Source organism: Neopelma chrysocephalum, unplaced genomic scaffold (assembly GCF_003984885.1).
Source record: "Neopelma chrysocephalum unplaced genomic scaffold, ASM398488v2 Primary Assembly neopelma1_22, whole genome shotgun sequence".
Taxonomy (NCBI): Eukaryota; Metazoa; Chordata; class Aves; order Passeriformes; family Pipridae; genus Neopelma; species Neopelma chrysocephalum.
Window position 1 is genome coordinate 24,762,110 of NW_020897689.1, and position 17,040 is coordinate 24,779,149.

Genomic DNA, 17,040 nt, shown 5'->3' on the forward strand with positions numbered 1-17,040 from the left:
GTTTCTCTTTATGTAGGAATCTACTCATTGACAAACAGTTAAAGCAATGACTTCTCAGACTCATCTTCTTTCTTTTGGCTGAGTTCCACATATGTGCTCTTAAAGAGAAGTTCAGTTCTGAGTTTGTCTGGCCTGTTGTACCTTCAGTCCCTTCTTGGAAAGAAACTGATACCTACAGTTTAGATTGCACTAATGTCTGTTTGAAATAGGTTGCTGTCATGTGGAGAATTGAAGAGTCACTTAGCCCTTAGGCACATCTTTGAAGATGGAAGGAGTAGGAAGTGATTTGTAAACACTTCTTCCTGTGTTGCAAAATGCTTTCTTCTAGAAAGTAGGCTTTTTTTGCTATGAATATTTTCAGCTCTTAGAAAACAAAATTAATTTCAGGTGATCTGTTTTCTTGCATGTTGTGCACACAGATCAATTTCCTTTTGAAAAACACCCTCAAATCTTTTTTGCTTAGGTAGCATACTTGTTTAGAGTATAGAATAACTTCTTGTTTCTTCATTGCTTGTGATATATGTTAGAATAGATTAAAAGTGACATTTTTTGCTGGTTACATAAACTCAATTTCCAAATGTAGTTAAAGAAAAAAAAAGTAGCTGAACATTAAGCTGTAGCTTAAAACTTTACTTTTTGGATAGAGACTTCATTCTTGCTCTTTACAAGAGGCAACCCCAGCATCTGATACTTTTTATTAGGCACTGACTCCTTAATCTGAACATACTTACAAATTAGTAACACTTGTAATGAATACACAGTAAAGCAATAGGTACTGAATAGTGCCCTTAGTTTGGTAACAGTTGGTTATAGAGTAGGAGGATAACCTAGAGGGTCATGAGCGAAATGGTATGATTTTTCTATTTGCAGTGTAGCTGCCATACAGTGTCTGAAAAATTGCCTTGGAATATTTAGTTTTTGTAAAAAATGTAAAGGTAGTTATCAGCTGTTGCAGATATATTGTTGATCTTACCAATTATTTCTGTAACCTTTGGGTTTTTATAATATCCTTCCAAAGTTTCGGGAGAATGGCTCGCCTGTGTCCCACCTCAAAGCAACTCGCAACCAAAACAGCAGCAGCAGAACTGTAGGGAAAACCAAAGAGTGTGGGGCTGGATACGGGAATTTTCTTTGTGGCAGATGATGATGTTTACTGCAAATGGTGTAATGAAAGAAGAATTCTCTTTTCTTTGTGTTTCATAAAATAAAAGTCATTTGTTCAAAAGTAGTGGAGGGGATGGAGCTAATTTTTCAGGTAGAATTTGCTCTGTGATTGATGCCTGTGCCTTTTGAGGCTGTGTTAGTTTTTGAAAGATGGAATTCTAAATTCTGTGCTTGTTTGTTTTCCTGGTTCGTCCCATTTTAGCCTTTGTGTTGAATTTCCGGAAGACGTGTTATAAGAGGGATATCTGATTAGATGAAAGTTCTATTTAACTGTATTTACTGTGCAAGCAATTGACAAATACCTGTTTTGTGGGTTATTTGTTGGTTTTGGTGTTTTGTTTTTTTTTAATAGGATGGAGGACAGAAGAGATTTGGTGCTATTTCCTGTAATATTTGTGGAATGCTTTACACCGTGTCAAATCCAGAGGATGAAACCCAACATCTGTTGTTTCATAACCAGTTCATAAGTGCTGTTAGATATGTGGTAAGAAAACCTTCTCTTTTTAAAGTCATAAATAGTATCTTTTGTTTGATGTGTACTAGTTAAAATTCATGTTACATTAAGTTGTGTTTTAATAAATTATTATTGCAGTAGGCCATAAATCATCCACTTTGGGAAATAAATGTTTTTAACAGCCATGGTAGACAGGTTATATATAATGTATAAAAATTGTTAGTAGGATAATGGTGTTTCATCACCATTGTATTATTTCTGCTACAATTACCTAATCTAGGGGAGGTATGAGGGTAGTGATAGGAAAACAAAGGAACATCACTTCTGAAAATACTAAATACAGGTTTCAGTACAACTGGTGTTTGCAACAGTTAACTTAATAGTCAGATAAAGGGCTGATTGTACTGTTTTCGTAATTGAGATGACTTTTGTAATCTTAGATGACTTCTAAATTACTTTGCCTTTAATTACGTGTAATTTGAAGAGAGACTGCCTAGAAATCCAGCTGATACAACTTCATAGTATATTGAAGCTTTACTGAATTTATAGTGAGATTTTAATCTCTAAAATACAAACCGTTATTTGTTATCTTCATTATATATGCTATATCTGAGTATATCTCTTATATTAAAGCTCAGATTTGAAAAAATGTGTACAATTTCAATTATATTGTAAAATCAGCTACTTCACAGTAGCTGATATTACAAGACATAGGAAATGCCTGTTCACATGTCTGAAATCCAGAATAGAATCCACAAAGTCTGTTTTCTTTATCACACATGTTACCTTCAGTACTCTACACTCGAGTAGATAAGACCTCCAGGATAACTGAACTGAGGCCACCAATTCATTCCATGTAGATACCAAATGGCTGTTGGGCTACTCTTAAATCTCAAGCACAATTTTATCTCACTGTTTGCAAATACTAAGATATATCATCATAGCTTGAAACTATCTGGTAAAATAGTTCTGGTATTTATTCTGTTCTTGGGTAGTTTTTGCTGATTAATCCAGACATCTTAAAAGATCTCTTCTGATACACATTGGCTATGTTGTAGGGTGGGACTGGGCAGAAAGTGTGATGGGAAGCAGTACATTATAATGGCAACATAAAATACGTTTCCCCATTTTATTCCTGTTTGTCCCCTCCCGCCCAAGTACTTTCAGATCTTGAATGTTACCAAAGATGTAAACATAATTTACAGAAGATGATGTTAGTTCTTTTGGACAGAAGCTGGCAGATGAGTTCAATAGCTGCTTAAAGCTGCTATGTTCGTGTAGGTAAGAAGCTGAACTGAAGTTTTGAATATTTTGGAAGTCGGAAGAGCTGAAATTTCTCACTTGTATGCATGTCTAGAGTAACAACATAATTAACATAAATGTGAAAGAGCAGACTGCATTAAACCAGTCATAAATAACTTTGTATAAAATTAGGTATGCTTTTAATTTGAGAAAAACTTTTCCTATTGTTTTCTCAGTTGCTAGACATCTTTTTAAAACTTCCAACAATGTGTACTCAAGCAAAATATTATATTGTCAGCTCTATCTCTGTAATCTTTTGAGACTCTAGTTGTGTTTTGTGACATTCTAGACAGCTGTAGAGCGATGATTTAAGTGGTTATTCTGGAGTAGAAACAGTAGACTAAAAGGCAAAAAAAGGATTCTTCTAAGTCTTTAATTCCTCTCAGATTTTTTTTTTTCTCCTCATAACAATTTGACACTCAGTTTTCTGTGTGGGTGAGTAACTTTTGCCATGATACATGGATAAGTCACTAGTCATTTGATCCACAGTCAGTGGTTCTTGGTTGGTAGTATTGTGACAGAAACATTCTCACCTCCTCTTAGAAAATAATTTCAATTTAAGATAAACCTTCTTGTCAGTAAATTAGTACACCAAGTGATTACTTGTTAATTCTTAGTCTTCCAGAAATACCAGAATGATTGCTAGTTATCCTGGTTTTTCTAGGAGGTTTCTGGTGGGGATTGTTGGGAGGATGGCTCAGAGGTTTCTAGATATTTGTATGTAGTTACTGCGTTGAGGCTGGTTGAGGCTGTAACTGCCTTCCTTTCCCTGACTTCCTTTCCCTGACAGAGAGTGTTAACTGGGCAATAGCATCATGGAATTAAAAAAAGTGTACTAGAGAAAGTCTCAGTAACTCTTTGGTTAGACTTTCTGGTCCAGGAGCGTCTGGTCTTGGTATGTTACTTTATTAGCTCTCCAGATTCTCTTTTCTATGTAGTTAATATGTTTGGCATTGGCATCATTTGTGATTTGGAGGCCATTCTAAGGTATCTTAAAAGCATTTTTCATTCTCTTGTCATTCACATTCTTCGTGCCATATGATGTGGTCCCAGTCTGACTTAAGAAGACTTTTCTCTGTTTTTTTCTTTTTTGAGCGTCCCTTTTTTTGTGCTTAGTAGTTCTATTAATGATTTGTTTCACAAACTCACAAAAAGTGGGTCTATCTGCATTATCATGCCCCTTGCTGTGAACTGTGAAAATGGACGTTATTGTTAGTGTCATACCCACCTGCATGCAGCTGCTTTGTGGGTTTTTTAGAATATTGAGTAGCCAGAAGGTAGTTTGCATGTAAATAGTAAATTATTTACTGTCTTTGACAAATTAAAATTTTGTTTGTTCTTTTTTAAAGACGTGTCTTGCTTGTTTTAGTAAAAAATTTTGTTTAGGTCTCTAGAAATTTCATTATGCCCCCAGAAGAAGGACAGGCTAACAGGGAGATGGTATTAGGACACTTGTTTTGTCATGGATGGCTGATAGAGACAATAAGGAAATTGTAGGCCTTGCATGCAGAGAGGGGAAGTTTGGCAAGTTGAATGACATTTTCTAGATTTGGGAACAAAAGATTGGCAAAGACTGATGGGTTTTCTGAAGGATGACATTGGCTATTAATAGAAGCATGCAAACTGAATTAGCAAGAAGGTAAGGTGGTCAAGGATAGCACCAGAGCAGGAATAGATTAGTTTGAGAGATGTCTCCTACTGCAGACAAATGAAGCAATCTGTCTCGCGGTTCTTCTGGTATCAGACATCTGAAAGTCTCCAGAAAAGTTATGCCTGTCTAGCATGTGCATGCATTGGGTGATGACACACACATCAAGTGTTAACTCCATTGTGATGGATACTTTGTGGGATTGACACATGGTTCAGTTTTATAAAATCTCCTAACTGTGATACACACAGTATCAGTTGTGTCCCCTCCCTGTGATACCACACAGTGTCAACTTAGTACTTCTGTAAATTTTTTTGTAAGAGCGAGGCATTTTTAATGATGTTTTGAAGTTGCAAAGCCAAAAACTTAATCCACGGGCATATGCTAACTTCAAGTGCCTGATGTGAATGCAGTTAATCTGTTTGCATTTCAAGCTCATCCTATATCTTGAGCTGAAGAAAGTGGAAGAAACTGTTATTTGAGGAACAACTCCAGGCACCACTACAGGCTGGGGGCTGACCTGCTGAAAAGCAGCTCTGCAGAGAGGGACCTGGGGGTCCTAGTGAATAAGCTGTCCATGAGCCAGCAGTGTGCAACTGTGGCCAAGAAGGTCAATGGAATCCTGGGATGCATTAGAAAGAGCACTGCCAGCAAGTTAAGGGAGGTGATCCTGCCCCTCAAACCTGATGAGGCCACATTTGGAGTACTGTGTGCAGTTCTGGGCTCCACAGTACAAGAGGGACGTGGAGCTCCTGGAGCAGGTCCAGAAGAGAACTACTGAGTTGGTCAAGGGTCTGGAGCATCTATCTTATGAGGAAAGGCTGAGGGAGCTGGGCCTGTTCAGCCCTGAGAAGAGGTGACTGAGAGGGGACCTCATTAATGTATATAAATATCTAAAGGGGCAGTACCAAGAGGATGGAGCCTTCTCAGTGGTGCCAAGCAATAGGAAAAGACGCAATGGACAGAAACTGATGCCAGGAAGTTCCACCTGAATATGAGGAACTTCCTTTACTGTGAGAGTGGCCAGGCACTGGAACAGGCTGCCCAGCGAGGTTGTGGAGACTCCCTTGCTGGAGATACTCAAGAACCATCTGGATGCAATCCTATGCTGTTTGCTGTAGGATGACTCTGCTTGAGGAGGGAGGTTGGACCAGATAACCCACTGTGGTCCTGTGATTCTGTAAAGCTAATGTCTAATCTGATAAGTTTACAGCTATTTTGTTGTAACTGCACCCAAGTCTATCTGTGAGCTTCTTACGATTTTCAGGTTAAAAACAATAAAGGCAATATTTGACTTCTTGGCACCTAAGTTTAACAGGATACTGGAATTGGAGATGATGCTGAACTTCATATAATCTTAGAAAGATTTCATGCTTGTCATGATTTACAAGAGTATACAGTGACAGGAGAAGGGGCAATGGCTTCAAACTGAAAGAAAGTAGGTTTAGATTAGATATTAGGAAGAAATTCTTCACTGTGAGGGTGGTGAGACACTGGAACAGGTTCTCCAATGAAGTGGCGGATGCCCTATCCCTGAAAGCGTTCAAGGCCAGGCTGGATGAGGCTCTGAGCAATCCGATCTAGAGGAAGGTGTCCTTGCCATGTCAGGGGAGTTGGAACTAGGTGATCTTTAAGGTCCCTTCCAATGCAGGCCATTCTTTGATTCTGTGATGAAAAACAGACCACTGAACAGTGGCTATTAATGTTGGAACCATCTTTACAACTATATTCTACATCATTCATTATATACATACATAATACCCAGTGAAAGCAACACAGTGTAGTGGTAACTACTGTCCGTACTATTTCATGATGTGGTAGCAACTGCTTGTCTGTATTGCCCTTTTTGAAATGATTTCTTTCTTTTGTAGTTCTCTTACCATTGCACCTTAATAAATAAGCAGAAGCAACCTTTATTCTTGTTTGAATTGGTAGGAAAAGTTAGAAGTAGATTAAAAATGAGTTAACTATGTTTTGCAGAGTGGTCTTGTGTTCTCAAAGGATTACAAATACCTGTAGGATAAATAGGCCTAACATGGAGGAGAGGAGGGTATTGCAACAGCTATTACATACCATCAGGGCTCTGTGCAGCACCTGTCTGCCCAGCTGTGGTGATTAGGCTCTATATGCCCTGCTGCTGCTGTCTGGAGGTAATCTGCTGTTGGCATAGACTGCCAGTATCAGGGAGTAGTGCTGTAATCATGGTCTTTTACTCCAGGCCTTGCAGAACATGTATCCTTGTGGGAACAGTAGCTTTCCTTTTAATTTCATCACAAGCAGTATATATCAATGCTTGGACATCTGATTCAGCAGTAAATAAGTCTTAATGTCCTAAAGTAATATCAATTAAAAGGAAAGGAAAAGCGATTTTTCTGACACCACAGTAGAATATTATAATAAGGTGATCTTGTCATCTGCCTCTGTGAAAGATCACTTTATTTCTCAGTGATTGAAAGATCTCGCAGACTGTAGTATTTTGTTTTAATAGTGTTAAAATAGTGGGGCTTTGTTTAAAAAGTGTCAATAGGTATGTTAAAAGACCTTATCAATCATCTTCAGGCCACAGTCAATATACTGGTTCTAAACCCTATTTTGTGTACTGTGGGTATCTAATAGGATCAGTCCCAGCCGCAGCTTTAGTACATTTTCCTTTAATGTTAGAATATGATAGAGCTGTAACTGGTCTCGTACATTGCTTCCATTTGTCTGGTTTAAAGGAAGGACAGTTCATTGCTTAGAAAAACTCAACAGTAAGGACACTAAAGGTGCAGATAAATATGTGAAGTGATAATTTTTCTTTTTAAAATTATTAGAGCTGCATATGACTGTAAAAGCACAGTCTGGCTTTAAAATGGTTTCACTAAAAATCTTGGATGAGTTTAGAATTTGCAGAAACTTTTTGGAAAGCTGCATCTAAAAGATACATTTCTGAATAAATTCCAAAATACTTCAATTTAAAAACTACCCCTCCTGTGAATATCATCAGTCCCCATATTATACAAAGCACTTTAGAAGATGAACAGGTGGACAATAATGAAAATAATGAGACCTACATATTAGAGAGTCAATTATTGCATTTTTACAGAATTATTTTTAGACTTGTGCTAATATACTGTTGCTTAAAAGCATAACAACACTATGATGTTCAGAAGTGGTTTGGTTTTTTATCGGATTTCATTTTGTGGAAATACCTGGCTATAACATTAACAGGATACCTTACTCTAAAATTTAGTGTTGAATTTTCTGCATTAGGCTTGCAACAGTCTGGATGCTGTATTGGCAGGATTAGCAAACACGTTGTATTTATTTCCTGAGTGATGGTCACAGTTGGTTTAAAATAGGCTATAAAAAGCTCTTGCAGGGCAAACAGGAAGCCTAAAGGCAGAAAAAGACAAAAATTTGAGAGAGGTAGGGTTTGAGGTTGGAGAACAGTAATCCTTTCCTGAACCTTTTGATGCCTTTTCTGACAGTCTCAAGAGGCATGTCACAATCCCAAAAATTGCACTTTTCTACTTCCCTGAATATTGTAATACTGTTGTTTACTGCCCTTTGTGTTCAGATCATAATATGTATAAATTCAAGCAGGATCTTCATTTGTGCAACTGCTACTGAGAAGAAAAGCAGACAGGATTAAAATGGTGTCTGTGTTGGAACCATTGCCATGTCAGCTGCTAAACTAATACTTAAATAGTTCCAGGGCTAGTAGCAAGTAGGTAAATTTCTAAAATTATTCTTTTCATGTCTTGCTTGGGGTAAGGGAGTAAAATCAGGATGAATAAAATGAGGTACAGATCAAGTATTATAACACTGAACTTGACATTTTTTTGTGGTAGTATATATGGCATTCATACAGTGCCAAATTCCATTGTTTGGTTTTTAGTCGAACATCATTTTGTGGGAAGGTACAGATTTTAATGAGAATTATTCCATCAATATTGTTTCTTCAAAAACTTTTTTATTTAAAGTTGCTTTGAAGTAAGACTTGTAGATCAGCCTTCTTAGTGGCTGAAGTTACTTCTGCATTCAGTATTTTTAGGTCCCATCAAAGCAACTTGAGTTCTAATATCTACCACTCCCATCTTGCTAGATTTAAGTGGCTTTTTTTGTTTTGTTTTTTTCCATGCAGGTACTGCTCATTATTCACCACGAGTGTGGATCTGAAGAAGAGTTAATTACCTCTATTTTTTTGAGTATGTTTATACTTCAGATACACACAACGTAGTCTCCTTCCCTATTAGATTCTTAGAAGGTAGTTATAAATTTTTTTCTAGTATCCTTCTTGTGGCTTTAACAGTTATGATCAGTAACAAAATAAACTATTCCTTACATTTTGGGCAACTGCATGCCAATCAGTTCACTTAGAACCTCCTGGAGGTCTTTCGCATGCCAAACTTTTAAAACTGAGTGTGTATTTGTGGAGGTAACTATGTTAAAAAGAAATCTTTTAATAAAACTTAGGGTTTTCCCATTCACTGGACTTCGAAAAAAATATTTACATAGGTTTGGAAATCAGTTATGTGAGCTGACTTTGCTAGTTCTGTTTTAAAGTTGAGTTTGCATTGCAGTCCTGGGGGAAAAAATCTAGTTGGGAAATTATAAGACACTTTCACAAATTGTTTTTAGATTAAGTTAGGTTACTGTGTAAATTATTGTATAAATAACACCATATTATATCTGTTGTGCTCTTTTAGAAAGCTAGCTGAAGTTTCCTTGTCTAGCAAAGCAGCTGCTAAATAATGTGAAATCTCTGCATAAATTCAATGTCTAGAACAATAATTTGCCATTTCTGTTTGTAAAAGTATATCTTGTATATGGTTTAGATAAGTGTTTGTTTTATTTAGGGTTGGAAAAAGGAGAGAATTTTGGCTGAATATCCTGATGGAAAGATAATAATGGTTCTTCCTGATGACCCAAAGTATGCACTTAAAAAGGTATGGTGAAAAGGACTGGACTTGTATATTTTGCTTTGTTTGATGTTTTCATATAAGTAATGAAAATGTCCATAGTAAACTTTGTATAATTTACATGTGAACAGTTGAAGTTGGACTCAAAACTGCAATGGTTCTGTACCTTTTTCCACAAACAGGTTAAATATCTCACTCTTAAGTACTGTTGCTCTGTTCATAGAGAAGATGGGCCTGGGTAAGGGGTGGGAACAGCATTAACCAACTTACTTTTTAAAATACATTTTTAAAATATACTTGCTGAATGTCTGACAGATATTTTATGTAATATAAACTTCCTACTGTATTTAAACGAACTGAAATATATTAACTTTATTAGACGGGCACCATTCTCTAGGTGACTTTCTAATAAAAACAGATTTAGGTGGAAAGTGGCCTCAAAGTCTAGTCCATTACCATGTTCAAAGCAGGATTTGCTCAGGTTATGCTGCATCTGACAACTTTGTAAAAGTTTTACCACTGGACATTTGTCTGACCTCTTCAGACTCTGTTACAGTGAATCCATAATTTTAGGAAGTTTTCCCTAAATGTCCACCATAATCTCCATACTGCAATTTAAGTTCATTAGTACTAATCATACTGACGTGGCTATAGAAAACATCCTTCTTTCCCTCTTTGCCACAGCTTTTTTGTGCCTGAACAAACTCTGATTTTTTTTTGCTTTGAGGAAATTGGCCAGATGTGCTGGGTTTTTTAGTTTGTACTCCTAAGTAATGTTTTTTAAAGCTCTATTCATTGTCGTGCTCTCCTCTAGATTATTTCTATTTGTGCCATGACTCATGTCTCTCTTGAAACTCTCTAAAACTGTGCACAGCACGCTAGCAGAGACTTAGAGCAGGAGGGTACTTTGGTGTCTTGCTGGCTGGCCTGTGTTCATACATCTCAGTATGTCATTACATTTGTAGCCTGGCATTGACTCTGCTTAGCCTGGGATTTGCTGTGACTAACAGGAACTTTTTTACAGTACCACTATCACAGGGTCACAGAATGGCTGAGGTTGGAAGGAATCTCTGGAGGGTGAATTGATGCCCAAGAGAGCTTTTGCTGGTGGCATGACTGTAGGAGTTTTTCTTTAATCTAACTAGAATTTTTTCAAGTTATTAAATTGAAAAGAAACTATGAATTTTCTTTTTACAAAATTTAATGCAGATAAGTTTTTTTGTTTAGGTTTGCTTCTCTGGTAGTATAATCTTAATTTTAGTACACCTGTTGCACATTCATTTTTTAATATAATGGCTGAAGAAAAAAAATACCTAAGTGGTGCAGAAGAAAGGAAGACTGTAGCAAATTAAGCCATTTAGGATAAAGTTATCTATTGTTCTGTGTGTCTAAAGTTGAGAGAATTTACAGTTGTCACCACTGTGGATGTGCGATTTCAAGAATGGTTACTTACTGTTTCAAACTGGATAATTGGACTTGTCATTAAATGATTGGTACCTGAAGGTTAGATGAGAAAATCGAGTAACTAATACCACGTCTTTTAAAAGTTATTTTTAAAGCTTTTTTTTTACGCTATTTCCATTTTATCAGTACTAATGGGCAAAAACTGATACACAGGAAATTCCACATGAACATGAGGAAGAACTTCTTTACTGTGTGGGTGACCATGCACTGGAAAAGATTACCTAGAGAGACTGTGGAGTCTCCCTCACTGGAGATATTCCAGAACCGTCTGGATTGCAATCCGGTGCCATGTGCTCTAGCATGACCCTGCTTGAGCAGGGAGATTGGACCAGATGACCCAATGTGGTCCCTTCTAATCTGACCCATTCTGTGACATTCACAGCATCAGTAATTCTACTTTTGCATTACTAATGTAATTACAACATGCATTCAAGAAGCTTATGCCATTCAATGCACCACATGGGAAAGGCCACCTTATTTCTGTCTCACAGAAGATGAGGAATGATAGAGGCTGCTTCCAATATCCAGTTGTTAGGTACAAGAAGCCGCCAGTAAAATACCAGCTCATGCATAAGCTTTTGTTTGCATTCATGCTGAAGTTTCTGTTTCTTCTAAACTTGCTAATATTAAACTAAATTTTATTTTTAGTTTCAGTTATTCTTTGCAAACCCAGTGGAAGAGTAGGAAGCTGGGGGAAAGAGACAACAGTTACTTATTCCTTTACAACAAATACATACATTGTCTACCTGCCTTGGCACTGTCAGCTTTCACGTGCTCAAAACCCTTAGTGAATTAGTTCTTTAAATACTTTAAAAATAACAGAAAATCTTGAACTAAACGCTTTTAACTTTTCCTGTGGGTCTCATTTACTTCTAAAATACCATACTCCACACTTTGACTATCTGAATTTTCTCTATTAGCCTTTAACTGTTCAAGTTTGAATTTAATGGAAGTTGACTGAGAGATCTCTTCCTATTTCCAGATGAGGAGTATTTAAGGAACATTTTTGTGGACCAATGTGTTGCAAGTTACTTAGGATAATCCTAAACTTCTAGAATAGCTTTCAGTATTCTAGATCTAGATTCTCCATCTTTGCAAATCTGTGATTTTAATGTAAGTTTATAGAAATGTACATTTATGTGTGTTTCTTACACAGCATTTAAACTTATTTTGACAGGTCGAAGAAATTAGAGAAATGGTAGACAATGACTTGGGATTTCAGCAAGCTCCACTCATGTGTTACTCTAGAACTAAAACTCTTCTTTTTATTTCTAATGACAAAAAAGTTATCGGCTGTTTAATTGCAGAACATATCCAGTGGGTAAGTGACTGAATTGGAGGAAAGCAATCTGTGTCCATGCTTAGTGATTGTTCTTCATAGCAAATAAGCATTCCGTGTATGACTTTTCCACAGAGGAAGAGACTTTGGGTGGTAGACTATTCTGAAAGGTAGTCATTCACTTTTATGTGGTTGACTCTGAGCTGAGACACATGGATGGTGTCATACTTGGCTCAGACCTGCTCATCTAAGAACTTGCTATAGCTGTTGTGCTAGCTCTGGCTCTCCTCTTGCTTGTTGACAAGCAGGTTCAACTCCCTACCCAGCAGAAATCCAGTATGGATGAAAAAGCATGTGTTCTGTATGATTGAGTTGAATCTCAGTGGAATCGAACAGCTCCACAGCACACAGAAGCAGAGGGCAGGACAAGAAGTCATGCTGCCACCGGCAGTACTGAACGGTGGTGTCAGAACTTTGTCACATAATCTGTCTGTTCCCTTGTAAACTGTCCTACTGCTTTTCTAGTGTCCCTTGGGAGTAGCAGACAACAACCAAAACAATCTTAGCCAAAGTCAGAGAAATTGAGGCAAACACTTTAATACAGGTGGTAGTAAGAAATGGATTATTCGTTGCTATTATTTTAAGTCAGATAAGCTTTTGAGGTGGGTATTTTTGTTTCACCTCTTCCTGTTTTGAAATTGTTAAGACAAATTAAATGAGACATAAATATACAATTAAGAGAAATTAAATGAGACACAAATACACAATCTTTTTGGTAATGCATTTTAGCAACTAAGTATGAAAGAAATAACATTGATAACATTAATTATTTTTTAAAGTCATTAATGATGCTTTTATAAAGACACAATTTTTTTTTACATGACTCGCAGGGCTACAGAGTTATAGAAGAGAAGGTTCCAGAAGTCAGTTCAGAAAATGAGAAAGTCATATTTGAAAGACAGAAAGCATGGTGCTGTTCAACCTCTCCAGAGCCTGCTATTTGTGGGATTAGTCGAATATGGGTATTCAGCATGATGCGTCGAAAGAAGATCGCTTCTCGGATGATAGAGTGTCTTAGGTAATATTTAAAAAGTTCCTCAGTTACACGTGGTTTAGATAGAACTCAGTCCAAACCATTTGTTGCTTTGTGTGTCTCAAGCTTGTATTTTTAAGCTACCGGTGATAGAGGATGTAGATTTGAGCACAGTTGACAGTTCCGGTATTAGGTGGAGTTCAAAAACTGACATCAGTATTCTGCAATAGCTTGTCTTTAACAGAAATCTTTAAGTGCAATTGTAATGAGTCACCTGGCAGACTTCCAGTGAGCTTGGGCAAGTTCCTCCAGGGTAGTTATGAGTAAAGGATGCAAGACTGTTTTTGGCCAAAGTGTGAGAGTACCCAAGTGTTACAGACTGGGACTGAACCACTGGGTGATTGTCCATTCCTTAGAGGTAGAAAGAGGGAGAGAACAGAGACCTAGTGCATCAAACTATTTGATATAGTCTGTTGGCTTTCAATTGTTGTTTGGTGGTTTGTTTTTTTAATATATACTCAGGTTCACTGAGCCTTATGAGATATTTTCAATTTCCATGGAGCTTTAGTAGCTAGTGATGAGTGTATTCAACTGAATGCTAAGTGCTAGATCCATAAAAGGACTCAAACATCTGTGTTAAAAATGTTGATTCTCCAAACCTTAGGTTTCTTTCAGTGACATTTCCTAGAAGTTTAAACATCAGTTCTGAGTAATGCCAGGAACTGCCCAAATGTTACTATATGCTTTCCTGTCAGGTTTGTGTTAAGTGCCATCTTGCTGCACTTTGTAGCACAGGTACTTGATGTCTCTGCCAGTCCTCAGCCCCTTGGTTATTTGGAGAGCTTAGCAAAGCTATTCTGCTCTGCAGAATTCATCTTACCTGGCTGGTGGAGCAACTAGAAAGTTCTTATCAGATCATGTTCTGTCTGAACTATTGACTGTAAAGCTGTTTTCAGATGAGTGTAGTAACTTGATTATTTGGTTATATTTTTGACAGCTTTTTAATAGTGTGTTTAATAGTAGCTTCCTAGAAACTATTTCTAAAGGAAAGATTTAGAACATGGTGCTAATAATGCCAAGGTCATGGGTTCGATCCCCGTAGAGATCATTCACTTAAGAGTTGGGCTCGATGATCCTTGTTGGGTCCCTTCCAACTCAGAATACTCTGTGACTCTGTGATTTCTCCCCCAAATCGATGCTGGAGTTGTTCCCTCAGCTACAGTCCTGAAGGATTTTTACAATCAATTTTGATGGTTTGTTGCAGCTAGTGAGGCCTCAGTTTTGTTCTTAACTGTGCACTGCACCTCACCTTTTGCTGTGCTCTGGTCCTTGTTTGGCCTTGCAGTAGCTCATTGCTGCATTAGTAGAAAACAGGTTCACCAAAAAGAGCTTTGCATTACTCTGGTGCTCTCTTGGTTTGTGGAAAGGTCTGATGAGCTCTAGAGCTGGTGTAGACAAGGGAGCCCAGACAGTTCCAGAAGGCAAAGGAAAGGAATGAGACTTGATTTGGGATGGCAATAGGCAGTTAGATCTGCTCAGCAGCCAGTGAAACTTCAACTTAAATGTCTTCCGTAGCAAAAGGTACTTTGAATGGGATGATTCCACTAACCATCTAAATCCTGACTTCAAAATGTTGAAGGCCTTGTAGCAGACTTTTAGGTCCATTTTGAGAATGTCTGCCCCATTTCACTCAAGCTTTCACGGTTGACTTGGAGTCAACCCAGTCAGACAGTCTAAGAACCTTGAAAAATCATCTTCCTAAATATATGAAAGAGAAGGGAATAAAACTGGTAGTGATTAAAACAGATTTTGTTCTCGTTATGTTTTCCTCAGTATTTAATGGAGATGTCCATACGAGTGAACCTTATACTTGCTCTTCAACTGCATTTAAGTTTATTTTATAGAAACTGAAAACCTTAAGTTTAAAAGGAGTTTCTTCTGTTTCCGAGGATAAACATTACCTCCTCCTTCCTCTAATCAAGGTCTTAAAGCCTAAGTGCGGTTTTCTAAATTTGCTCACGTAGCAAACCAGAGAAGTAGAACAGTATCTCTTGATTCCCATTCTTACTTAAATTAAGAATAAAACATACATAAAATATTTTTCATGAAGTTCAGCAAATTGATTCTTTCTTTTTGTGTAGTTATTACTGAATGTGTACTTAGGAATTATGCCTTGAGGTTGGTCCTTTCAGCCCCCTCCATCATCACCCCAACTTGTTTTGTAGCTTGTGTTTTCGTTCTTAGTGATTGTAGTCACAGCCCTAGCAGTCTCTTTTCCATTAAAAAAATAGTTGGAATGAATTCAAACTTTTTTTTTAAAAAACTCTGAATTTGAACTCTTGATGCAATCACTCTATACAAACGTTCCTTCTAGAACACCAAAACCTTATAAAACTTCTTCCAGAACAAGTGCTCCTCTTTGCTGTTTGGAAGGAGATAGATCCTATAAGTAGAGCCATCTCCTCCTGATAGAGTTTCTTCCTTTTCAGTGTCTATGTGACTTAATTAATGGTTTGTGGCCTAGTAGCATAAATATTTTTTATTATTCCCTGAGGGTAATAACCTTTTTTTTTTTTTCCCCCTTTTTCCCTCTTAAAAACAGGAGCAACTTCATATATGGTTCGTACTTAAGTAAGGAAGAAATCGCTTTCTCTGACCCCACTCCTGATGGAAAACTCTTTGCAACACAGTACTGTGGCACCGGCCAGTTCCTGGTATACAACTTCCTCAATGGACAGCACCAGACTTAACTGCTCTGAAGGAATTCCATTTTTGTTGGGAGACTTCTGCCAAACCGTACTGAGCGGGTGCAGACTTTCAGCAGAAGCCAGGGCCATTTTTATTACAGTGAACTCAGGACTGGTAACAACCGAAAGGTTGTACTATTTTATTAAAACTGTAAACAATGCAGTAATAGGCTAACTTTGTTTTTTTAAAAGAAAGATATTTTATTAACTTTTACAGAAGTTTGATTGTATTTTATCTAGTTAGTCATGTTTACATGCAGCAGAAAATTGTTCATAGTGGACTGTAAACTAATGCAAAGACTCTAGTCTCGCTGATGAGTACATGCTGAAGTTCTTAATGAGGTGATATACCAGTGCTTCCTGGCACTGTAACTGGTCTCCTGCCCCAGCTCCCGCAGCCGGGGGAGCTGCTACTGGTTGCTTGTTTGACAGAGCTCAAGGCTGTGCCCAGTTGCATTGAGGCAGGAAGCGCTACGGTACAGTCGTGGTGGGCATCAACCCTCACGGACTGCATGGTGGCTTCAGGGGTGCATCCTGTACCCTGCCAGATGCCAGGGCACCTGCTTGGTGTCAGCAGCATCAGAATCTTGTGCCCCCTGTCCCCTTCTCCCCCAGACTAGTTGTGGAGTAAAAGGTGGAATGAAAACCCCAAGGACTGGTGTACTCGTCATTCTTCAAGTACTGTACTGAGTATATACCTTTGTTAGTGGACTTCACTTTGATACTTGTCACTCCTTCATAAATCTCTCTTTTAAAGGGTTTGTATGTTGAAAAACTGCTGTGGCCTTTCTTGATCTGTACATAATGTAGATAGATTAAAAATAAAATACTTGATAGCTTTTTTAAAGTTACTCTGTATGATACTAAGTGTGATGAATCTTTAGTGTATTTCATACTTTTCCTGGGGGAAAAAAGTGGCTAAGGTCAGTGTGTGTTTTGATGCAGTCTCTGGAGAACACAGTTGTGGCATTCAAACCTGCTTGGATAGGAATTCCCTTAGTGACAATGCATTTGTATCAACCCCCAAGGATCAGTGCCCAAGTAG

General features: G+C 37.7%; 1 protein-coding gene across 5 annotated transcripts in view; it reads left to right on the forward strand.

Annotated features, from left to right (window-relative positions):
* Nucleotides 1-16,846, forward strand: part of ESCO1 (establishment of sister chromatid cohesion N-acetyltransferase 1) — a 33,626-nt gene extending 16,780 nt beyond the window's left edge. For 2 of the 5 annotated variants that reach the window (XM_027675487.1, XM_027675497.1), the window contains exons 8-12: nt 1,517-1,648; nt 9,410-9,499; nt 12,114-12,257; nt 13,106-13,293; nt 15,851-16,325. In XM_027675487.1, coding sequence (XP_027531288.1) covers nt 1,517-1,648; nt 9,410-9,499; nt 12,114-12,257; nt 13,106-13,293; nt 15,851-15,998 — 702 coding nt within the window. In that variant the 3' untranslated portion in view covers nt 15,999-16,325. Of the gene's footprint in view, nt 1-1,516; nt 1,649-8,694; nt 8,818-9,409; nt 9,500-12,113; nt 12,258-13,105; nt 13,294-14,671; nt 14,830-15,850 lie in introns of those variants that run through there. The other 3 variants (XR_003533010.1, XM_027675477.1, XR_003533013.1) reach the window with 3 other exon arrangements.
* Nucleotides 16,847-17,040: the final 194 nt, after the last annotated feature.